We start from the raw sequence: 26646 nt of genomic DNA, 5'->3' as shown, positions 1-26646 counted from the left end.
TTAACCTACTGCCTCATCTTCTCAGAATCTTCCTTGAATCTTCCCTAGAAGTTTTTAGAAATGAGTGCTCAGATATAGAAGACTTCAGAAGTGAGGGCCAACTTGAGGAGGCTCTAAAAGTGGAAACCTAAATCCAGAAGGCTCCAGAAGTGGGGGTACCATTCCAGAAGGCTCTAGAAGTGGAGGTCTTGTTCCAGTAGGCTCTAGAAGTGGAGTAGTGGGAGTCCCACTCTAGAAGTGTGTAGAACTGGAGGAGGGGTCTCACTTCAGAAGGCTCTAGAAGTGATGTCAGGACCCAAAGGTTTCTAGATATGTGTGTGTTTGGATCTAGAAGTTTCTAGATGTGGAAGGTAATTTTTGTTCCTGATTTTCCTGAGGTGAGACAGAAATAAAGTTTGAATATAGGCCTCTTGATTCTAATTCAATATTTTTTACCTTGCTATATCTTGTTTCCCCTCTCAAATGTACTAAATGATTTTTAAAAAATAGTTTTCTTCTGATATACTCTGTGGCCAAAATATGAATAAGTGGTGAGATAGTGTCAGACACCTGAGTCAGTTAGTATAAGCAGTACTTTAAATTTCTAGTTTAGTTCATGAACCAAGAGAATTTTGACAGTCCATAAAACATAAAAGTATTTCATTTTCAAGGATGTCAGTCAGAAGAATTTTGCTTTACCATTAGCTCTGTATTTGTTTGAAGAGGAACTTTCAGAACGACTTGGTAAAAACCTACCTGTATGGGATAGCAGGGATTTTGGCTTTCACATGTCCTCTGACAGTCAGTTCCTCCCCAAAAGGTGGCTCTGCTGGAGCTCTGGGGTGTGAATGCAATGTCATGATCAATATATTGTCCCCAGACCATCAGTAGATCACTATACTGGTCATCCTCTGTCACAGCCTCATTTGATGCATGAATGATTTTTCTTGTTACTTCACGAACCTGAGGGAAAAGTTAGTTTGCTAGGAATGTCAACTCTTCTTAGCTTTTCACAAAATGCTCAGTTGTTAAGAAGGAGAGTCAGCTGACAGAAAAAGTCTCATTTTTGGACAAGATTTTACATGTGGTGTATGTGGTTATAATGATAAGGTGCTAGATTAGGGATTTTTTTCCCTGGGGGATGTTTCTTTTTCTGCTTGTATCTCACCAATTTCTGCATAGGTGGAGGATGATCTAGAAGAGTACTTCTTTCTTTTGGACATTATAGAAGATATTTTGGTAATCATTTAACGTTAAGTACAAGGATTATAACATACATTCAAAAATACTTGAGCTATGCTTTTCTTGTCTAGGCTTATAATTCAAAATATATCTGAATTTATGGAATTCAATTAAATAAGTATTTATTAAAGGTCTACTTTGTACCAGGGATTGTATTAGGCTTTGGGGAATCAAAGGCAAAAAATGAAAATAGGCTTTTCATTCAAGTACTTTACATTCTACTGGATGTAGAGAAGCATTGACTTTAAAGCTGGAAAGAACCTCAAGAAGTTATCAGTTAAGCATCCTTCAATCATACAGAATAGGTATTTTTATGATTAATATTCTTTTACATTCAGGTATGTATGCATCAGCAGAGTTTGACAAAAACAAAAGTCACATATTGCTTAGTGCATTGTGAATTTCATTCTTAAGGCTAAAATCAAACATTTGATGAAGATTAATACATGGCTTGACAAAGTGAACTGAGGATTGTGCATTCGAATTTAATTTAACAAATATGAAATGCAGTGTAATGTGGAAGAAATGGTGCTAGCTGCTGGGATTTGAAGACAGAAAATTATATGATCCCTTCTTTTCCTCCCTCCCTCCCTCTTTTCCTCCCTCCCTCCTTCCTTCCCACTGAATAAATTTCTCTGAAATTTATGGTTTTAGAAAGTTGCCTAGAGCATTGAGAGGTTAAGTGACTTTCCTTGGCTCACATAGGAAATATGTGTTTGAGGTAGGACTTTAACATGGGACTTCCTGATTGTAAGAGCAATTCCCTGTTTATCAGGTCATGCTGCATTCTCTCTCATTGTGTAATAATTCAATATTTAGTGTATCCCTGATTTCCCTTGCATGAGTACTTTTGCAACTGTTGCAAACAAACAATTCCCAAGCCCTAATTTTTTTTCATCCTCTATGGTCCTTTTTCCTGCTAAACATTAGTATTTCCTTCAATTGCTTAAATTGTTATATATTCAGTTGATATACATCTTTATATATGTATGCACACATATAAACATATTTATATATGTGTATAACAGATGTATATATAAAGGTGCATTTGAATTTGTATTTGTGTGTATATGTGTATATATATATATATATATATATATACACACATATGTCTATACACACATACATATATTTTCCCCAGTAAAATGAGTAAGAGTTAATTTGACTGGGTAAAAAATTCTGATGGATGGGAAATTAAAATGACTGAAAAAATGTTATGATACTTCATGGAATGACATTAAAAATAAGTAGTTAACAAGTAACTTTAGTTGTTTGTGTTGATTTTATTGTAATTTTTTTCAGTGTAATATTTTTAATGAATTAAAAAAATAACTCCTTGGTTTTGGTAGCCTGTTACCTCAAGGAAAAAATCCATAATTATAAAAGGAAATTGATCAGCTGTTTAATCAAACTAACCCTGTCAACTGTTTAATGTTTATCTCCAGCAAATAAGCACTTTTTTTCCCATTGTAAGTCCTTCTTTCCACCCTTGTCTCCAATTATACAAAGTGTTCAGTTTGTTTTAAATATGAAATATCACTCTTTTGAGATTTGGGAAAGATCATTCAAGGAGGAGTCCAAAGACCCCAAAATTAATCATGACTCTTCAGAAGATGCAATAAGTGACTTTGGGCAGATCCCGTCTACCTTCCTTTAGATCATTTAGTCCTTGTGAAATGAGGATGGTGGGACAGATACTCCCTAGATGTCCTTTTGTGTCCTGGCAGTTTATTCATCTGTGGCCCAAATGACTGCATGAATGCCCATGCTTGTACTTTGTCATTTCCAATAAGCATCAAGGAAGTTTACAATACTGCTCTGTTTTTGAAGGATACTAGAACTTTGTAAGTGCTATGGAAAAACGTATGCCAGCTTGATTTTCATGGCGCTGTGATATACAAACCAATGGCAGTGGAAATTCATTGTAAAGGAAGTTGGGATTCCAGCCTCTTGGCTGGCTAATTCCATCTTCATAGACTGGTGAGAGCCATCGAGCCAGAGCTGTGTTAGCTGCTCCCCATCTGGGATGTTCTCTGTGGAAAAGAAAAAAAAAAAACTTGAAAGTTTTTGAGAAGTGAAAGCAAAAATCTAAGAGAAAATTAAAGCAATGCTATGTACAGAACTATTCCTTTGGTGTAGGAATTCAGATCCTTTGCTGCAGATAGCTACTTTGTTTGCCTATTGAGGAAACTCAAGAGGTAGCTCCAAGCAATTCAAATGTAAGTAACATTAATATATGAAATACAAACATTCATCTCTTTTACATTTTTATATTGCAAAAGTCCTCTGGATGTTGACTTCTTTTCAAGGAGGTTCCTCTTCTTTAAAGGTCTTTATGCAGAAATTGAATGGCCACTTGTTGAGCAGGTTATAATGAGGATTACTTTGTTCATGACTTGCAAAGGGATTTGTATAGGGGGGTCAACCAGTAGGCTATTGGAATAATCCAAGAGTGATTTGATGAAGGCAAGTACAAATGAAGTGACAGTGTTACAGGAGAGAAAGGAGCATATTTGAGAGATGTTATAAAAGAAGAAATGATAGACTTTGGCAATTTATTGGATATGGGGAGGAGTAAAAGAGTAATGAGTCATAGGATGACACTATAGGTAACCCTTGAGTGACTGGTAGAGTGAGGGTAGCTTCATGAGTTATAGTGAATTTAGGAAGTGGGGAAAACTTTGAGGAAAATATAATGAATTGTTTTAGACATACGTGACATCCAGTTTTAAATGTCCAATAAATAATTCAAGATGCAAAACTGGAGATCAGGACAGAGGTTAAGACTGGATGAATAAATCTGAGAATCATTTGTATAGAGAGGATAGGTGACATGAGAACTGAGGAAATTGTCAATGATAGATCATAAAGGCAAAAAGAAGCAGGCCCAGGACAGAGACTTAGTGACCACCCACTTGCATAACTTGGATAAGGATCCAGTAAAAGAGAATGAGAATTAGTAGTCATTCAAACAGGAAGATAACCAGGAGATAACAGTATCTGAAGAGAAGAGTGTCAAGAAGAAAGATCAAAAGTGACAAATGCTGCAGACAAGACAAGAGGGATGAGGATTGAGAAAAGACCACTAGAGATTGAAGACATGTTAATTTGAGTGATTTGAAATAAAAGGAAGAGAGAAGAGTAAGCTCTCAATGAGTGGTCTATTTTTTTTACACAGAAAGCAAGGTTCTCAGCTGATATGATCTTCGGGGGATACATGGGAAATTTGAAGAGAAATGAAAAGTCTTGGACAAATTGTCATGGTGAATGACCAGTGAATTGGTTAGGGAAATGTAAAAGAATTTTATTGCCTTAGTGGCAATCCCTTTAAGACCATGTAACATCAATTTGTAGTATACTCAATATTTCCAAATGATTTCAAGCTCAATTGTAAAGTTACAATGATGGTAAAAATTCAAGGGAAAGATGAGATGACTTCTAGTTCTAGTTCTGAGGAAGGTAAATAACATTAGATAGTGATCTCCTTAATAGCAATGACTGCTGTTTACTTTTCTTTGCATCCAAGTTTCTTAATATCAGCTTGGTACGTAGTAGGTACCTAATAAATATTTATTGACTGACTGCTTCAATGGAAAACTTAAACTAGAGTCTGCATTTTTACTTGTCTTAAATATTGCAGGTGTTAGGAATCTAATACCCTGACCCCAACATTTTGGTTATAATAGCTATTTTCTGAAGTTTTTTCAAAATTCCAATATTCCATAGTTCCATTAAAATAATGTGCTATGAGAGATTCAAAAGACAAGATTGTTATAAACTGTCAGGAATTAGGAAAATCTTTGTGGAAGGAGGAATAGCATATAAACAGGATAATTACAAGAAATTTTCATTTGAAACCCTTCTGAGAATGGAATAAGTGTAGGATTTCTTTCATTCCCAAATTTATTAATGATCTCACTAGGTATTTTAACTCTAAAAGAAAGAATTTCAATTCATCTCAGCACTCATATCTTCATGTCTACTGTACTTGAATAGTTTCAGTGTTGGAAAATGATGCTTTATGTCTACAATGGCATGTATCTGGGGAACACAAAACTGGGAATAATTATATTATTACTACTTCATTGATTTTCAGTGTGCCACAGTGGCTCAATTTGCAAAACTAGATGGGACAGTAATGTAGTTAATTAACAGCACTAGATCTGTGCTTGAAGGTTGGAGCTGCCTTAATAAAGCATTCAAAGTTGTTACAGTTGATTTGCCTTTATTGGAATTGCATAAAGTACTGCTCATGGGAAAGGCACTATTTCACTCAATTAAAAATAATGAAATGTTAATTTGAGTGCTTAGTCAATTTTTTTTTAATCCCTCCTGGTTGGTTTTTATATTTTAGCAATTCACTAAGAGTGTGCAAAATATAAAAGAAGTATGGGAGAAATAACATAGGATATTGAATTATAATTGATAATTGCTAGTGTGTGTGTGTGTGTGATTTGCACAATTCTTTACAAATATTACCTCACAACAATCCTGGGAAGTAGCTGCTATTATCCTATTTTATACACAGGAAACTGACAGCACAAATTAAGTGACGTAATCAGGTTTACACTGTCAGAAAATATCTGAGGCTGGATTTGAACTCAGGACTTCCTAACTCTAGAGTTCCAGTGTTGTGCCACTTAGTGGCAGCAGGTTTCTGTCCATGTCTGCCTCTGACACTTTCTCTCTGTATCATATTTTAATTTTTCAACTTCAGCTTTTTTATCTGTGAAATGGGGATAGTAATTTTGTCGACTTCCCAGTATAGTTGTAAGAATCAGATTGGACAATATATACTATAACTATAACATTATGAAAACTATAAAAAGTACTCTTTTTAACTATAAAAAGTACTCTTTGAATATAAGCTAATATTCTTTGTTATACCTAATTTTCATAATAAATTTATTAGCAAGTTAAGCTCCATGGTATAGTGGATAGAGAAACAGATGAAGTCAAGAGAGCAGGGGTTCAATTCTTGCCTCTGATACTAACTATAAGACAATGAGAAGTTACTTAAACTCTCTGAGACTCAGTTTATTCATCTATAAAGTGGGAATAATAATACTGTATTTCTTATTTTCCATTATTATTGTGAGGATAATTGAGAATAATATTAGATAATGCTTATGTAGAGTTTTTGGCTTACAAAACACTTTACAAATAATATTTCATTTTTTTTCTTCACAATAATCCTGGGGAATAAGTACATTATTATCCGCATTTTGCAGATGAGGAAACTCAGTCAGCAGATATTAAGTGATTTGACCAGGATCACACAACTTAATCTTCTTGACTTCTAGTCCATAAATCTGTCAACTTCACCACCTGACAGACTCAGATCTCTCAAATAGTATGATGTATATAAAGCCCTTCATAAACCTAAAGGCACTATAAAATGTGATCTATTATTAATATTAATCTTACCTTAGATTATGTTTCCCACAAATAAATACTTTTCCCTGTAATCAAAAAGTAACCCAGATTGATTTTTCCTAAATCTAATTAAATTGAAAGGAGATAGTTGCAGCTTATATCCAGAGGGAATTTGTCTAGCTGTATAATTATGTTCTCCTTGGACAGTGAGGAAAACAAATCAGTCAATGTTTACAGAAATTAATTCAGGATATTCACTGGAAGGTCAAATACTGAAGCTGAAACTTAAGTACTTTGCCTACAAAATGAGAATATTAGAATCATTGGAAAAGTCAATGTTAGGAAAGAGTTAAGGCAAAAAGAAAAGGGAATGGGAGAGGATGAGATGGACAGATTATCATGGAAGCAATGAATATGAACTTGGACAGACTTCAAGACATAGTGAAGGATAGAAGGACTTGTCATGCTACATGCTGTCATGAAGATTTGGACATGACAATGACTGAACAACAAAAATTATTATGAATTTTACAATTTATAACTTATAAATATAACACATTTCCAAAATAAAGTTTATCAGTAGTAATACAGTACAGAACATAGTGAACTGGTCTCAAAAACAGTGTAACTTGAGGTTCAAATCTCACTTCTAATACTGGTTGTCATGCCTCTGGGAAAGTCTGAGCTTTTTCAATTATTCATTCAGTAAATATGCATTAAGTGCCTATTATATGCCAGTCACTGATAAGCCCTGAGATTAAAAAGAATCAAAAGATATCCTCCTCCAAGAGATGTCAATCTAGTAGGGGGAGAACATCATACAAATAAATATATATATAAAGTAGAATATATGTGTATGTATGTATATATATATGTATATATGCATATATATATTAAATAATAGGACAAAAATAATTAAAAGAAAGAAGGCACTAGAATTAAGAAATATTGAGAAAGGCTGACTGAAAATTATAAATTGTAAACTGACATGAACATCCCCTTAGTTAAAATGTATTTGAACCATTGATGTCACAACAATGCAGTATAGACTAGAAAGAAGAATCAAGAAGCATTTATTAAATACTCACTATATGTAAGAGATAGTTAGGTGGTGAAATCAAGATAGTATTGGATTTGGAATCAGGAAGACCTGCATTCAAATGTGGCCTCAGATACTAGCCATGAGACTGTAGGCAACTCCCTTAGTCTCTTTTAAGATCATTCTCCCTCATTTCCTTTTTTGTTGTTTAGTCATTTTTCAGTCATGTCCAACTCTTTGTGGCTCCATTTAGGATTTTCTTGGCAAAGGTACTAGAATGATTGGCCATTTATTTCTCCAGTTCATTTTACAAATGAGGAAATTAAGGCAACCAAGATTGTGACTTGTCCAGGGGCACATGACTTGTAAATGTCTAAAGCCAGATTTGAACTCAGAAAGATCAGTCTTCCTGACTTCAGATTGGACACTCTATCCACTGGACCACCTAGCTTCCCTTCCTTAAATGCAAAATGCAGATAATTAAAACTTCTATCTTACAGGGTTGTTACAAAGATCTAATGAGATAATGCTTTTGAAGTTCCCAGCACAGTGACTGGTAGTTACTATTGTAAATGCTTGCTCCCATCCCTGTAAATAGGCTGTCTATTGCCTATAGGTTGGTGATATTAAAAAACAAACAAACAAACAAGCAAGCAAACAAAAAAAACTAAAATAGCTCCTACTCTCTCGAATTCTAATAAGGGAGATTCACAAAATAGATGGAAGTTAACTTTGGAGAACACATTAGTTTACTACATTGGATAGAACACTTGCTTTGAAATTCCAATTATCATTATTTCTGTGACGTTACCCAAATTATTTCTTCATGACTCAATGGAGGGAGTTGTATTAGATGGTCTTTGGGCCAATTCTTCTTCCAATTCTAAAATGTCTATAATTTTAGTTCCATTTCTGCTCTGAAATTCTGAATCTTTCTTAGCTTTACATTCTTGGATCAATCAATTTACAAACATTTTTCTATGTGCCTGCTATGTCTCCATTATTAAATTAGGTATGCCATGCAACAAATGATATTTTCTGTTCTCAAAGAACTTGCATTCTATTGGAGGACACCACATGTACATATGCAAGTGGAATAAATACAAAATAAGCAAAAACTAGTTAAGTATAATGAAATTAGAGAACTAGAGAGTGACATTTCAGGGAGGGAGGTTCAGGAAAAGCTTGGTGTATAAGCCAAAACTTGAGGTGCATCTTGGAGAGAGATTTCATGAAGTTCCCTGAACTGAGGGATTCCTGAGGTTATCTAGCCAAATTATCTTCATTTCATAAGTGAAGAAGTTCTGATCAAGAGAGGTAAAGTGATTTGCCAAATGTCACAGTATTGCTAAGATCCTTTCTTCCATGTACATCACTCTTTCTACATTCTTTCCCCAGTAGCAGAGCAATGCTGCCTTTCACAAAACCACTTAGGTCTTAATAAAGAGAGTGAGATATTGGAAAGGAATATCTACTATGGATTGAGCAGAAATCTATAAATATTCCCCTTCTTGATACCCAGGAAGGAGAATGTTGTTTTGTCCTAGAGACTTGAAGAGAATGTGATTCACAAACCTATTTTCTAGTCCTATTTGGGGAGAGAAACTAAGAAGTTTAGGAGTGGCAGTGACAGATAGAAGATGCACAGTAGCTAGAGACTAACACATAGGAATGTCAGTTCAGATTTTTTGCTGTTGGAAGGCTAGAGATCCTGCCCATTGATTTTCATTTTTTATCATAATCCTTTTCCTCTTGCTTTTCCAAGACAAGTCTACCTCTTTCAAACACAAGCCTTCGTCCAAACCAACCCAGATGCTCACCTGTCTTTTGAAAAGGTGTGTCTTTTTCTTTCTTTAAATGTTTACTGGATCTTTTAAGCTACATTGTAAAATACTCCTGCTGATCTATGTATGTCATTGTTCAAATGTGTTAATGAGAAGGTGATAGAGAGTATCCCTGGAGGAAAGAGGTAGTCTACTAGAATTCAATCTTTGCCAGGAGCTCCAGAACCAATGCAGAGAGTTGTTGGCTTATTTTAAAGTATCTGGTTGTCAGAAAGAATATGTATGTTAGGATTCCATGAGACAATAAGTTAGCTACAGTGGTAGCCAAACTAGCTAGATAATGTTATTGAGATATTGTGAGAAAATGGTAACAGTGAGGTAAAACTGTTACCATTCTTTGTCAATGTTTCTTAGAAACTATTTTGAAACAAAATCTACTCCTCCAGAAGGGAAAGTCAAAAGAATATTTAGGTGAAGGGAGGAGTAGCTCAAATCACAAAACTGTATGTGAAAAAGGTGACTAAGAATAACTAAAATGTCTTCTACCTTAACCATTGACAGGCTGATACCACCACACCACTGCTAGATTAAGATCCCATTGTTGTTCTGTATTGGTTTATGGATTAAATGGATGAAATTCTATCTTTAAAACTGGATTTGAATGAAAAGCAGCATTGGAGGAAAAAGTGATCATAAAGCTGACAAAAAATAAAATAACAATTTTGAAAGAGTGTTTTAGAAAAGAGATAGATGTCTATGATGCTGTGTCTGATCCTAGTTACCCATGATTTATTTAGAAACACTCCTCCATCTAAGCAATCTGTGATAGCAGTTACTAAGGTTCCTGTGATATGCCGAATTCTAAGCAAAACATCAGGACAGAAAATTCTAAATTTCCTATTTGACTGGAACCTTGTTGAGAGAGGAGAAAAGTCTCTACACCAAAGGAAATGTGCAAAAACATTGCTTTATGTTTTCTACCAACTCAAAAAGTTGAACATTATGGTTAACTGGATCATCACTCTGGATTCCAGTATCACAACTGAACTGACCTCTGCAAAATTACCAATGGTCTTTTAAATGCCAAATCAAATATCCTTTTCTTAGTCATCATCTCCTTGACTTTTTCTACAGCATAATACCCACTTCCAGGATTGTTACCCACTTCCAGGATAACCTTAGCTTTTTAGATTTTTGTGACATTACTCTCAGTGCTCCTGTCTCATTGGTCTTCCTAGTTCTCTTTTGGTGGAGCTTCATCCATACTATAGCTACTTACTGTGGGAGCTTCCAAGGTGCTATCCTTATTCTCTTTATACTCTATCATTTAGAGACCTCATCATGTCAACCATTATCTCTATGCAGATGACACCAAAATCCACATATTTAGCCTTAGCTTCTCTCCAGAAATTCATTCCCATATATGTTTCATGGACTACTTGAACTCAATTTCCCAAAATAAAGCCCTCTTCCAATGTCCTTTTTATTTTTGAGAGTACCACCATCTATCTGTTCATTTAATCCAAATTCTTAGTGCTTTCCTTTACTCTTCAAACTCACTTATCCCACAAATAGATATCAATTGTCAAATGATGTTTCTATCTCAACAACAATGCTATTGTGCTGGGTAGTGAAAATTTATATCTATATATATAATAAAATAGTCAAAACTATCAAGGATATTACATTCAAATAGGGAAGACAATATATAAGTATGTTATATATCTGTATATTCATACATATATTTGTATGTATACGTACCCACTCCAAACTTCTATATATGTATATGTGTGCATAATGATATAGTAAGACAACATCTGTATTCACACATACACACATATTATCTCTCCCACTGAATGCATTATCCTTGAAAGCAGTGACTGCTTCTTGTTAATCTTTATATCCTTCTTACTTATGTACCATCTGACACACAATAAGCACTTAATAAATCAGCCATTGTTTGTAATGTCCGGACTAACTTTCTGGAGGCTCTCTGGATGGGCCTTAGTGTTGGGTGGAGAAGGCAGTCAGGAAGATCTTTGTCTCTGCCTCCATCTTCTGTGTCTCCTCTGTATATGGGTCCACATCTGTGTCTCCTCTGTATTCATGTCTGAGTCTGAGTCTGAGCTCAAGATTGAGTTTGAGCTTGAGCTTTAGCTCTCATCTCCAGTCCTCTAGCTCTTAAATACCTTAGTATGATTACATCACTACAGCACACTGAGCATATGCCAGCTGTAGAACCATTACATCACACTAAGTATATGCCAACTAGAGTGATTATATCATTATTTCACACTAAGTATATGTGAACTAGAAAATCATTATCTCATCAATCACACTAAGTAAACACCCGGCTGTAATTAACCTTGCTTCAAGTATACCTTTCCCAGAGTTCCCCACTATCTATGCTCTTCTACTTCTCCAGCTTTCTTTTGTTTTAGAACACAGGTGGTCATGCCCTCCCTGACTTATCAGGAAGGCAGGTGAGAACACCAAAGGGAAATGGGGAGCCAAACCACACATTGTTAGCATGTTTCCTCTGAGCTGAAGGATCTTAATTGAAGTGGGTATACATAAATCCATCAACATGGGAGATATTACACAAGCACAGAATAATATAACACGGGCTAGTAGTGATGTGACAAACAATATGAATCAAGATAAGGAATTATATATGTCTATAAGTCCTAGAAGGAGAATATATAAATAATAATCACACATACACCTCCTTCAGCAGCCAAAAGATAGTCCAAAACCAATCTATTGTCTATTACTTCATGTGTTAGGGAATTCAATGATTTATGCAGATTTTGAAGTCCTGCCAGAGTCTCATTACCAATTTTTGATGTTCATGAGTCAATTGCCATACACATTGGGTTAACAGCCATGCTTTTTTCAGTGGCACATGTAAATTAGAGATGGAACCATTAGATATTTCTTGGGTCTTTTCCTTTATTTCAAATGTCTTCTCCATCTCTCTCTGATGCACTAGGCAAATATGGCTCATTGGCACCCATCTGATTCCTTCTCCATCTGTAGAGAAAGAAGCAAACCCTCTCCCCCAAGTAGTTAACCTATCTGGTCCCTTCCATTCACCACTTTCTGAATCTCTCCACATCATCTGGCGATTATCTAAAGACAACAGAGCTGCTCACACTGGACACTGCCCTTCCAGTGGGTTATAAAACCTGTCTACCAGAGCCAGTGCATCTTTATGAAAAATCAAAAACTTAATAATGTAAAGAGATAAATTTACAAGTTATCTAGGGTTATCTGTGGTTCCCCCTTTTCTTTTATTTTTGGAGGAGAATCTTGATGTCTCTGTTTCTTCTCTTTACTATTGCCTGTACTTGAGGATTAAAAGGTATGCCAGTGATGTGTAAAATCTGATACTGTGCACAAAAGTGTGCAAAATATTTAGAAGTACATGCAGGTCCATTATCCATTTATTGTTTGTGGCACACCCATAATTGCAAAAGCTTGTATAAAGAATTCAGTGACCACTTGGGCCGTCTCTTTTGCTGCTGGTATTGCAAAAGTAAATCCTGAAAAGGTGTCTACTACAACATGAATAAAAAATAGATGACCAAACGATTTATAATTAGTCACATCTATCTGCCAAATTTCACTGGGTCTCAAACCACAAAGGTTTTTCCTTGGAGGGAGCATAGAAGCATGGAAAGGAAGGCAAGCTGTACAGGCTTTTACTATGCTCCTAGTTTCTTCTTTTGTTATCCCAAATTGCAAATGTAAAGCTAAAGCAGTGTGATGATATTTAGAATGAGATTTTTGGGCTGCCTGAAATAAAGGAGTATTGGCTAACATGGTTAGAAGGCTATCTGCCTTTGAATTTTCATAAAAATAGCACCTGGGAGTCCACTATGACAGTGGACATGCAAGATATAAATCTTGCTTTGAGGCTTTATAACTTGCTTTTGAAGTTCCTTAAAGAGCTGATATATATTAGAAGCTGCAAATTTTATTTGGACTGTGTCAATTCTTTGTACCACACTTACTGAATAAGCTGAATCAGATATTATATTTACATCTCCTGGATAATAAGTAAGACTAGAATGCATACAATTCATTCTGTTGAGTGGACTGAAAAGGAGTTCTGACTACTCTCTTTATAGTTAAATCATGAGAATACACAGCACAAATGTTATGTTTGAATGCATCTGTAAAGATAGTTGGTCCTTTAAGAGGTATCTTAGAAAACTTTTCTTCAAAAATCCATTGCCAATTATGTAATAGCTGGGTTATCTTTAATGGAGACCCATGTGTAAAATTTGGAGCTGTAGCCAATAAAAGTTGCCACTGTGAGATGGTTTCACAGCATATATTAATTTGTGCATTGTTACAAAAGGTGTATATCTTGTCAGGTCTTATCCCAGATAATTGTACCATTCTCTTAATGGCCTTTAATAAAATTTGAGCCACAAGCACTGGGTAAGGAATAAGGCTTTGGTCTGGTTGTGCTGGGTGGGTCACCCACTTTATCATACTGTCTCCTTGATGAAGGACTGCTGTGAGTGTCTTTTGTAGCAAAAACTGATATTTCCAAGAGTTTTTGAATAACTCTTTCAATCATATTGGATAAAGCCAATTCAATTTCTCTCAAAGCCTTTTGAGCTTCTTTTGTAAGCTGGCGTGGTGAGTTTAAAGCAGTGTCTCCCCTTAAAATGTCATATAATGGTTGCAATTGATAGGTAGTTAAGCTTAACACTGGATGCATCCATTGGATATCTTCTATCAATTTCTGAAAATCATTTAAGGTGTTCAACTTTTCTGTTCTTAAAGAAAGCTTTTGTATTGTAAACACCTTAGGGCAGACTTCATATCCTAAATATTGAAAAGGAGCATATCTTTGAATTTTTTCTGGAGCTATGTGCAATTTGTAGTTCCTTAGTGTTTCTATGGTCTTTTGTAGACATGCTTCTAACATTTACTTCTCAGGTGCACATCCCAATATATCGTCCATGTAATGTAATATAACTTTTGGAAATGCTTTTCTTACAGGAGCAAGAGCAGCAGCAACATATGTTTGACACATAGTTGGGCTATTTTTCATTCCTTGTTTCAAAACTATCATTCATATTTTTATAAGGCTCAGTTAAATAATTCTGGGTACTGAAAAGGCAAACCTTTTCATATCCTCCTTATCCACAGGGATAGAATACAAACAATCCTTAATGTCTATAATCCAAAGAGTCTAGGCAATTGAGTAGGAGATGGAAGTCCAGGCTGAAGAGTTCTCATAGTTTTCATCTGTTCATTTACTTTTCTCTAATCAGTCAACAGCCTCCATTTCCCAGACTTCTTTTTTTACAACAAATACACAGGAATCCCAAGGACTTAGAGAAGGTTGTAAGTGTCCTTGGTCAAGTTGCTCTTGTACTATATCTAATAAAACCTGAATTTTTTCACTTGTTAAGGGCCACTATTCCACCCACAGTGGTGAATCAGTTTTCCATTGAATAGATGAAAATGTTGGCAGGCCTTCAATAGCAGCCCTGCCTAAAAAGCCAGAAGTACTCAATTATAATCCTAACTGTTATAAGATGTCTCTTCTTCATAGATTGATGGGAATTTTATTTACTAAAAAGGAGTAAAAACTCCTGTTTCACATTCAAATATCCATCTCAAAGGGTTAAAACTAATTTCAACTGCTATTGATCCTCCTATGCCAGACATATGGGTTTCTGCCGTAATCTTTGGCCAATGACTGGGCCAACTGGCACCTCTAATGACTGTACACTCTGCACCTGTGTCTATCAATCCTTTCAATAGTATGCTATTTACAAAAATAGTGAGCATAGGATGGTCAGCTATAACTGCTGCAGTCTAGAATATTCCTGGATTCTGTTGTTGGGAATCAGAATCTACATAAATATCACCAAATTGCCTATCAGGAGTATGAATTAGTAAACCTGATCCTACTACTCCTGGGTGATAGATCACACATTGTCTACCTGTATTAGTGACTGGGATATTAGCAACACATTCCCCAGTTTCTCAAATCAGTGTATGGATGGACACTGTTTTGTAAGCACTCTCAGAGGATGAAATGGTCAAGCCTACTGTGCCTGGAGGCAAAGGATCCATAGGCTGGACAGGGACAGATTACTGGGCTGAGGAGACAATTGAGAAAGCATGGATTTCTATAGAATTTGCTCTTGGATATTTGAAGCCAAGGAAAATAGGACGATTAAGTAAGAAAAGACTTGAGACATAGGATTCTGCCCTAATGCTAGTTCAGTTTTGTTGAATTATGTCCTGATGTTTCCTTCTGATTTCCAAGTACTATTGATCTCACACTCAGTCACATACATAATCTCTGTAATAACCAATAGATCAGTGTAGCTGTATTGTAGAATGCATGGAGGATACTAAAGCTTAGAAAGACTGGAAAGATTGGAAGATTTAGATACCAAACAGTCCCAGAAGTTAAAAGGTAATAATAATAATAAAAAAGGTGGATATTGTTGGGCAGATGAGTGACATGGTCAGACCTTTAAGAAAGTCATTTTGACAGCTGAGTTGAATATGGATCAAAATGGTAAAAGACTTGAGGCAGGGAGAGGACCTTTAATTGATTATTTTCGAAGAAAAACTGAAATTGAGAGCTTAAGTGAATTGTTCATGGTCAAAGAACTACAAGTGGTCAAAGGTGTCAAATATAGGATTCAAACTCAGGTCTTTTATGTCTCCAAATCTAGGGCCATCTCCACTCCACATCATTCTATCTTTCTTGATTAACACCTAAAGAATTTGAAAGGATTAATTCAGCTTTCAAGAAAGCATTAACTCTTGGCCATAATGATTTTGCTGTGTAAATTCAGGACTCACTAATTATTGGTCTCCAGTCATACCCATACTAGAATTAGAAAGCAAATTTTTCTTGTCTACCTTTGTTTTATTTTTTCCATTTAATTTTATTTTTTAGATTATGTGTAAAAAATTAGCATTGATTTTTTTAAAAGTTTGAGTTTTACATTTTCTCCTCTTTTTCCTCTCCCCCTTCCTTTAGAAGACAAACAATTTGATATAAATTATACATGAACAGTCATGCAAAAATGTTTCCATACTAGCCATGCTGTTGAGAGAAATTATTTCATCCATAGTCATGAATATGTTGGAATGTTTTAGAGTCTCTTTGAAAATGGAGAGATCTTATCAAATATTAACATATATTTTATCTAACACACAATATTTTCAGAAGGCTTTGAAATTCTTATTTAGAGAACATCATGACGATCCATATATTTTGTGTAAGAAATGAATGAGAGAAAGGCCAAATCGTTTTCCTTCAGGCCACTTCAGTGTGCCACAAATACCCCCAACTGTCTAAATACTCTGCCCTAATGCTAGTTCAGTTTTGTTGAATTATGTCCTGATGTTTCCTTCTGATTTCCAAGTACCATTTATCTCACACCCAGTCACATACATAGGCTCTGTAAATCCTTCTCTATCAAAGTTATTTACTTTAAAATGCATAAAGGTTACCCACAAGTTATCTGCACTTAGTCTAGATGGAAATAAATGAGCAGAATATTTGAAGCAGGTCGACACTAATGAAAAGGTAAAAAAATCAAAAACAAGCTAACATTTAAGGCTATGCATACCTAACAATAAATATTTGGCCTATATAACACTAGATAGCTGAAAGCATGTGTATAATGATTTAATTTTTAATTCATATAGTAAACATCTTGTTTCTCTGTTTTTACCCTTCCCAACTACAATCCATTTTTCATTCAGCCAGTAAAATAATCATTTTTTGTTATTAATTTAACATTTTGGCATTTGAGTCTCCCTATTTCACCCTGACTGGCTAGAGGCCTAGTGGCCACTTATAGATTCAATCCTTATATAGAAGTTTTAACTGCCTCAGTTTTCCTGACCTGCATTGAATTGGAAGCTTCTACTGGAAGCTCACCACATTGGTGCAGGATTTAGTGTGGACATTTGATTGGGCTTTAGTCCTACTATAACTGAGGACTCTCCAATTCAAGTAATCCACCAAACTCAAGTTACCTACCAACATCAGCCTCTTTAGGAGCAGGGATCATGCCCAACCAAAATAATCTTAAGGCAAAGGTTAGTCTATGTCAAACTTCTTCTCAAACCCTTTCAGGAGCTCCTTATTGTGTCTGGGTTAAAACACAAACTCCTCAGTTTATTAATAAAAGTCCTATATCATTTGACTAATCTATTCTTTTTGGCTTTACTTCATATGACCTTCACTCCCTTACCCCTTACAACATTGCCATGCCTACCAACAGCCACTCTATATTTCAGATAAACTAAATTACTAACAGTTTCTTAAATCCCACATGGCATGTCATTGCCCATCTCTGAGTATCCATGAAAACAATCCCCTATGCCAAGTATGCCCTCCTTCCTCATTTCTTCATTCCTCACCAAACTATAGTCCAGATTTGTCTATCACAACTCAGAAAACATTTCATTCTAGAAAATCTTTTCAGCTGTGCAATTCACACCCTGTCCCTTGTAGCCTCATCTTATGTTTGGATGGCTCCTTCTAGGACTGTCATTGAAGGAGGTTGATCAAGCCAGTCACATTGTCATTTCTTACTTTATCTGCCCAATTTCAATTTCTTTCCCTCCCAGTAGAAGATAAACTCCTTGAGGATAAAGATTTTCCATCTTTTGGTTTGTAATTTGGTTCTTGTACTTAGTATATAATGTCTTAATAAATTTTTCTTGTCTACCTTTGTTTTATTTTTTCCATTTAATTTTATTTTTTAGATTATGCGTAAAAAATTAGCATTGATTTTTTTAAAAGTTTGAGTTTTACATTTTCTCCTCTTTTTCCTCTCCCCCTTCCTTTAGAAGACAAACAATTTGATATAAATTATACATGAACAATCATGCAAAAATGTTTCCATACTAGCCATGCTGTAAAAGAAAATACAGAACTTGCCCCCCCCCCAAAGAAAAGAATAACAAAGAAAGTTTTAAAAGTGCTTCAATATTTATGCCTATACAATCAGTTCTTTACCTGGAGGTAGATAACATTTTTCATTATAAGGCCTTTGAAATTGAATTGGATCTTACCAAAACTATTTGGTATTGGCTAAGGAATAGATTAGTTGATCAGTGGAATAGATTAGGTTCAAGGGATAAAACAGTCAACAAATATAGCAACCTAGTCTTTGACAAACCCAAAGATCCCAGCTTTTGGGATAAGAACTTACTGTTTGATAAAAATTGCTGGGAAAATTGGAAACTAATATGGCAGAAACTAGGCATTGATCCATACTTAACGCCGTACACCAAGATAAGGTCAAAATGGGTTCATGACCTAGGCATAAAGAATGAAATTATTAATAAATTAGAGGAACATAGGATAGTTTACCTCTCAGACCTGTGGAAGGGGAAGGTCTTTATGACCAAAGCAGAAATAGAGATCATTACTGATCACAAAATAGAAAATTTCGATTATACCAAACTGAAAAGTTTTTGTACAAACAAAACTAATGCAGACAAGATTAGAAGGGAAGCAATAAACTGGGAAAATATTTTTACAGCCAAAGGTTCTGATAAAGGCCTCATTTCCAAAATATATAGAGAATTAACTCTAATTTATAAAAAATCAAGCCATTCTCCAATTGAAAAATGGTCAAAGGATATGAACAGACAATTCTCAGATGAAGAAATTGAAACTATTTCTAGTCACATGAAAAGATGCTCCAAGTCATTATTAATCAGAGAAATGCAAATTAAGACAACTCTAAGATACCACTACACACCTGTCAGATTGGCTAAGATGACAGGAAAAATAATGATGATTGTTGGAGGGATGCGGAAAACTGGGACATTGATGCATTGTTGGTGGAGTTGTGAACGAATCCAACCATTTTGGAGAGTAGTTTGAACTATGCTCAAAAGTTATCAAACTTGCATACCCTTTGATCCAGCAGTGTTACTACTGGGATTATATCCCAAAGAGATTATAAAGAAGGAAAGGGACCTGTATGTGCACGAATGTTTGTGGCAGCCCTTTTGTAGTGGCTAAAACTGGAAACTGAATGGATGTCCATCAGTTGGAGAATGGTTGAATAAATTGTGGTATATGAAAATTATGGAATATTACTGTTCTGTAAGAAATGACCAACAGGATAATTTCAGAAAGGCCTGGAGAGACTTACACGAACTGATGCTGAGTGAAATGAGCAGGACCAGGAGATCATTATATACTTCAACAACAATACTATATGATGACCAGTTCTGATGGATCAGGCCATCCTCAGCAACGAGATCAACCAAATCATTTCTAATGGAGCAGTAATGAACTGAACTAGCTATGCCCAGAAAAAGAACTCTGGGAGATGACTAAAACCATTACATTGAATTCCCAATCCCTATATTTATGCACACATGCATTTTTGATTTCCTTCACAAGCTAATTGTACAATATTTCAGAGTCTGATTCTTTTTGTACAGCAAAATAACATTTTGGTCATGTATACTTATTGTGTATCTAATTTATATTTTAATATATTTAACATCTACTGGTCATCCTGCCATCTAGGGGAGGGGGTGGGGGGGTAAAAGGTGAAAAATTGGAACAAGAGGTTTGGCAATTGTTAATGCTGTAAAGTTACCCATGTATATATCCTGTAAATAAAAGGCTATTAAATGAAAAAAAAATAAACTGAAAAAGAATAATAAAATAAAATAAAATAAAATAAAAGAAATTGAATTGGATCATAAAATTGCTGAGAATGGCTAAGTCATTCATAGTAGATCATTATATAATATTGCTGTTACTGTGTACAATATTTTCCTGGTTCTGCTCATTTCACTGCATATCATTTTATATAAGTGTTTCCAGATTTTTCTAAAACTAACCTGCTTGTATACTTTTATTTTTTCCCCAATTTTTCCTTTACCTCTCTTATTTGATTTTTAAAATCCTTTTTTTGAGATCTTCCAGGAATTTCTTTTGGGTTTGTGATCAATTCACATTTTTCTTTGAGGTTTTGCATGTAGCTGCTTTAATTTTATGGTCATCTTCTGAGTTTTGTGTCTTTATCTTTTTTTTTTTTTGTCACCATAGTAACTTGCTATGTTTGGGTTCTTTTTCTGTTACTTTCTCATTTTTTACTGTCTATTTATTGATTTTTAAATTTTATGTTAAAGTTGGACTCTGCTTTCAGGTAGAGAAGACAGTTCCTAGCTTTATGGCTTTCTTGTTGCTGTTTTCAATGCAAGCTCTAGGGTTTTGTAGGTTTTTGGTACTTCCAAGGTGGTATAATTTAGGGAGAGGTGTGGTCATTACTCTCTTAGCCTGTGTTATGGTTTTTACCCAGGAAGGAAACTTGTTCCTCAGTTGATACCAGCACTACCACTCATCCTGGCCCTGAAACTGTGACCAGGTTCACTGCTTTCCAGTAACTGTGATTACTAGTGTAGAATTGATACAAGAGACCCTACTTCTTGCTAAGCAACCACAAGAACTCCTTTCTACCTTGAAATTCTTTACCAAGGCCATTTCTCCCTCCTAGAGCACAGCTGCTTCCTTGTCCCATGGAGTGTGACTTCTGTTTATAGGCAATGCATCGGAGTCCTGAATTCAGTATCAGCAAAGGGTGCGCTCCAATCTTCTTCTGTGCAGCTGTTAGACAATCCCTCCTACCTGCCCCACTGTCCATAGACTGAGAGCTCCTAAAATTGTTGTTGCCAATGCAATTACCTCCAAATCCTGATTTTGGCCTCTTATTGTAGCTTTGTGCTACTCAAACTCTAATTCAATCCACCTGTGGACAGACCTTTCTGACCACCTCCTAAAGTTATCTTGGGCTGAAAATTTGTTTCACCTTATTTTTCCTTGGTTTTGCCACTCTAAAATTCCAATTGAGGTGCAATTTTAGAGTCATTTGGAGGGTGATTTGTGGAAGCTTGACTGAGAGCTTCTTTATTGTGCCATCTTGGCCCCACCTCTGACTTTTTCCTTTAAAATTCCAGTCTATCAACATTCATCTCAGAGGCTCAATTGCTCTCCTTTAACTTTTCCTGATCCATTCAGCTGACAGTGTTCCCCCCCTTCCTCAAAGATTCCTAAAGTTTTGTTTCTATTTCTTCTTTTGCTCTTATCTTGTAGTATGGTTATTTTTGTACATGTTATGTTCTTTTCCTTCATTAGAATGAAAGCTCTTAGAAGGCTAAAACTCTTTCATTTTTATCTTCTCATTCTGAACACTTAACACAGTTCTTACGCATCACAAATGTTTATTGAATAATGTCAATCAGTCAGTCAACCAGAACTGAGATAATGATGGGGACACAAAGAATGTGTTCCCAACATCCAAATAAACAGGAGCTTACAATTTAATGGATGAAAAATCTACATATAACAAACAAGATATATAGAATAAATTGGGAATAATCTTAGAGAAGGCACCAAGAAAAAGGAAGACAGGGAAAGGCTTCTTATATAAGGTAGGATTATTATTGGGACTTAAAGCTAGTCAGGGACATTAAGAGGCAAGGATGAAGAAGGAAAACATTTTAGGCATGAGGGACAACTAAGGAAAATGCCTGGTGTTGGAAGGTGGAATGATATGTGCTAGGAACAGCAAGAAGGCCAGAAGATTGCAGAGTATATTGAGGGAAACAAGATTTAAGAGACTGGATAATTGGAAAATGGCAGATTATGAAGAAAACCAAAGAGAAAATTTTATATTTGATCATGGATTTAATGGGGAGGGTTGTGTGTGGAATCAAGTATCATTAAGAATCCACTGTGTGCTAGGCGCTGTCCTAGGCACTTTATAAATACCTCATTTGATGGATAGGGGCAGTGAATGGAATACCAGGCCTCGGGTCAGGAAGACTCATCTTCCCAAGTTCAAATCTAGCCTCAAAAACTTGCTAGCTGTGCGACCCTATGTAAGTCATTTAATCCTGATTGCCTCAGTTACTCATCTGTAAAATGAGCTGGAGAAAGAAATAGAAATCATTCCAGTATCATTATCAAAACAAACTTAAATGAAGTTATGAGAGGTCAAATAGAAACCACTGAACAACCACAACAGCAATTGATGAATAGGGAGCTGTTGGAATTGATTGAAGAGACTGGGATGATATGTTTAGCTCTGCATTTTAGGAAAATCAATATAATAACTGAGTGCAGGATATATTGGAGTTAGGGAAAGATTTCAAACAGAAAGATCAGCCAACTGACTAGTGCAATAGTCCAAATACAAAGTAATGAATACCAGGTATAAGTGTCAGAGGAGAGAAGTCATATAGAACAGATTTTCCAAAGATAAAAATGACAGGACTTAATTGGATACAAAGAATAAGAGGGTAGGGAATTGAGAAATGACATTTAATTTGAGAGACTGGGTGACTAGTAGGATGGTGGTCATTTAAATAGCAATAGTGAAATTTGAAATTTTGAAATTAAAAAAGTTGGAGGATTTGGGTATACAGATTTAGTTTTATGAAGTTTAGTTCTTTGCATATTGAATTTAAAATGCCATTGAAATCTAGTTTGATACGTTTAAGTGGCAGTTGGGAATGTGAATCTGGAGAGGAGTCGAGAGGTTAGAACTGGATATGTATATTTGAGAATCATTCGCTCAGGAATGATAATTAAATCCATGGAAATGTATAAGACCATCAAATAAAACAATATAGAGCAAGAAGACAAATGGACCCAGAACAGGGCCCTCTGATTCTCCCCTTTTAGCAGGTATGACACAGATGAAGATCTGATAAAGGAGACAGAGAAGTATCCAGATGAGTAGAAAGCCAAACCAGGTTTAGGAAAAAACCTAGAGAGAAGAGATATAAAGAAGAAAACAATGATTGACAGTGTGAGAGGCAGCAGAGAGATCAAGAAGAATGAAGATGGGGAAAAGACCATTAAATTAGGCAATTAAGAGATCATTAGTAATGTATTTGTTGAATTAAACTGCATTTCATAGCCCAACTAGATCTGGAATTACAAGGATAACATTTAAACTCATATTTTACATTTCAATTTTGGATTTGTAATTACTTTTTATATAGAAGTCTTTATAAATTATGAGCTGTGATATTATAAAGCAGCAGTCACCAAAACCATTTGGTATTGGCTAAGAAATAGATTAGTTGATCAGTGGAACATGTTAGGTTCACAAGACAGAATAGTCAACTATAGCAATCTAGTGTTTGACAAACCCAAAGATCCTAACTTTTGGGATAAGAATTCATTATTTGACAAAAACTGCTGGGATAACTGGAAATTAGTATGGAAGAAATTAGGCATGGACCCACACTTAACACAGTATACCAAGATAAGATCAAAATGGGTCCATGATTCAGGCATAAAGGATGAGATTATAAATAAATTAGAGGAACATAGGATAGTTTATTTCTCAGACCTGTGGAGGAGGAAGAAATTTGTGACCAGAGCTGAACTAGAGACCATTATTGATCACAAAATAGAAAATTTTGATTACATCAAATTAAAAAGCTTTTGTACAAACAAAACTAATGCAAACAAGATTAGAAGGGAAGCAACAAACTGGGAAAACATCTCCACAGTTAAGGTTCTGATAAAGGCCTCATTTCCAAAATAGATAGAGAATTGACTCTACAAGAAACCAAGCCATTCTCCAATTGATAAATGGTCTAAGGATATGAACAGTATTTTCAGATGATGAAATTGAAACTATTACCACTCATATGAAAGAGTGTTCCAAATAACTATTGATCAGAGAAATGCAAATTAAGACAACTCTGAGATACCACTACACACCTGTCAGATTGGCTAAGATGACAGGAAAAAATAATGATGAATGTTGGAGGGGATGCGGGAAAACTGGGATACTGATGCATTGTTGGTGGAGTTGTGAACGAATCCAACCATTCTGGAGAGCAATCTGGAATTATGCCCTAAAAGGTATCAAACTGTGCATATCCTTTGACCCAGCAGTGCTACTACTGGGCTTATACTCCAAGGAGATACTTGCAAGCCCAATTCGTTGACCTTCTCTTTCTCTACTTTATGCAAGTAAGCCTCTAGAGATATGAAATTTCCCCTTATTACCGCTTTGGCTGCATCCCACACATTTTGATATGATGTCTCATTATTGTCATTTTCTTGGGTGAAGTTATTAATTATGTCTATGATTTGCTGTTTCACCCAATCATTCTTTAGTATGAGATTATTTAGTTTCCAATTATTTTTTGGTCTACTTTCCCCTGGCTTTTTGTTGAGTGTAATTTTTATTGCATCGTGGTCTGAAAAGGATGCATTTACTATTTCTGTCTTACTAACTTACTGCATTTACTATTCTGCTTACTTTTGAGTTTGAGGTTTTTATGTCCTAATATATGGTCTATTTTTGTATAGGTTCCATGAACTGCTGAAAAGAAAGTGTACTCCTTTCTGTCTCCATTTCGTTTTCTCCAGAGATCTATCATATCTAACTTTTCTAGTATTCTATTTACCTCTTTGACTTCTTTCTTATTTATTTTGTGGTTTGATTTATCTAATTCTGAGAGTGCAAGGTTGAGATCTCCCACTATTATAGTTTTGCTATCTATTTCTTCTTGCAGCTCTCTTAATTTCTCTTTTAAGAATTTAGATGCTACACCACTTGGTGCATATATGTTTAATATTGATATTGCTTCATTATCTATGCTACCCTTTAGCAAGATATAGTGCCCTTCCTTATCTCTTTTAATTAGATCAATTTTTGTTTTTGCTTGATCTGAGATCAGGATGGCTACCCCTGCTTTTTTGACTTCACCTGAAGCATAGTAGATTTTGCTCCAACCTTTTACCTTTACTCTGCATGTATCTCCCTGCTTCAGGTGTGTTTCCTGTAAACAACATATTGTAGGATTCTGGCTTTTAATCCATTCTGCTAACCGCTTCCTCTTTATGGGGGAGTTTACCCCGTTCACATTTATGGTTAAAATTACCAATTCTGTATTACTTGCCATCTTGTTAACCCCTATTTATGCTTTTCTCCCTTCTTTCCCCCTTACCCCCCTTCCCAGTATTAAACTTGTGAGCACCACTTGCTTCTCACAGCCCTCCCTTTTTAGTATCCCTCCTCCCCACCTTAGAGTTCCTCCCCCTATCTTACTCCTTTCCCTCACAGTTTCTGTATTCCCTTCTGCTTAGCTTATTCCTTCCCTTTTCACTTTTCCCTTCTCACTTTTCAATGAGATGGGAGAAGTTTCACCATAAATTGAATATGTCTAAAATTTTTTCTCTTAAAGTCAATTCTTATGGCAGTAAAATACCCACTATATTCATCCCCCTCCATTCTTTCTCTCAGATATAATAGGTTTCCTTTGCCTCTTTGTGAGATATAGTACCCCCACTTTACCCTTTTTCTGATACAATGTCCTTTCCACCTCTAATTTCTAGAACAAGGTATACATGTATTTTTTATACATCTTTACAGCAGAAATATAGTTCCCAAGATTTCTTTTTACCTTTTTAGGTTTTTCTTGAGTTCTATATTTGCAGATCAAACTTCTTGTTAAGTTCTGTTTTTTTCACCAAAAATAGGTGAAATTCACTTATTTCGTTGAATGACCATCTTCTTCCCTGGAAAAAGATGCTCATTCTGGCTGGGTAAGTTATTTTTGGTTGCATACCGAGTTCCTTAGCCTTTCGGAATATCATATTCCAGGCCCTTCGATCTTTTAATGTGGATGCTGCTAGATCTTGGGTGATCCTTATTGTGGCTCCTCTATATTTGAATTGGGTTTTTCTAGCCGCTTGGAGTATTTTTTCCTTTGTTTGAGGGTTCTGGCATTTGGCCACTATATTTCTTGGTGTTTTGATTTTAGGATCCCTTTCAGTGGGTGATCGATGAATCCTTTCAATGTCTATTTTACCCTCTGTTTCTATGACTTCTGGGCAGTTCTCTTTGATAATTTCCTGGAAAATAGTGTCCAGGCTCTTTTTTTCATCGTATTTTTCTGGGAGTCCAATGATTCTCAGATTGTCTCTCCTAGACCTGTTTTCCAGGTCTGTTGTTTTCCCCAGAAGGTATTTCACATTTTTCTCCATTGTTTGGTTTTTTTGGTCTTGCTTGACTGATTCTTCTTGTCTCCTCGAGTCATTCAATTCCATTTGTTCTATTCTTATTTTCAATGAAGTGTTTTCTTCACTCACTTTTTTTATATCTTTTTCTAATTGTCCAATTTGTTCTATGGAATGTTTTTCCATTTCGCCAATTTTAT

At 35.4% G+C, this 26646-nt stretch overlaps 1 protein-coding gene across 1 annotated transcript in view; it reads right to left on the bottom strand.

Annotated features, from left to right (window-relative positions):
- TPO (thyroid peroxidase) overlaps positions 1–26646 on the bottom strand; it is a 224252-nt gene that overhangs the window by 132474 nt on the left and 65132 nt on the right. Inside the window, exons 6-7 of the mRNA XM_031951166.1 lie at positions 3125–3254; positions 736–942 (exon numbers count right to left, since the gene is read on the bottom strand). Of these exons, the coding sequence (XP_031807026.1) occupies positions 736–942; positions 3125–3254 (337 nt within the window). The remainder of the gene's footprint in view (positions 1–735; positions 943–3124; positions 3255–26646) is intronic.

This window comes from Sarcophilus harrisii, chromosome 2, assembly GCF_902635505.1.
Source record: "Sarcophilus harrisii chromosome 2, mSarHar1.11, whole genome shotgun sequence".
NCBI lineage: Eukaryota > Metazoa > Chordata > Mammalia > Dasyuromorphia > Dasyuridae > Sarcophilus > Sarcophilus harrisii.
This window is presented reverse-complemented; position numbering and strand designations above follow the sequence as displayed.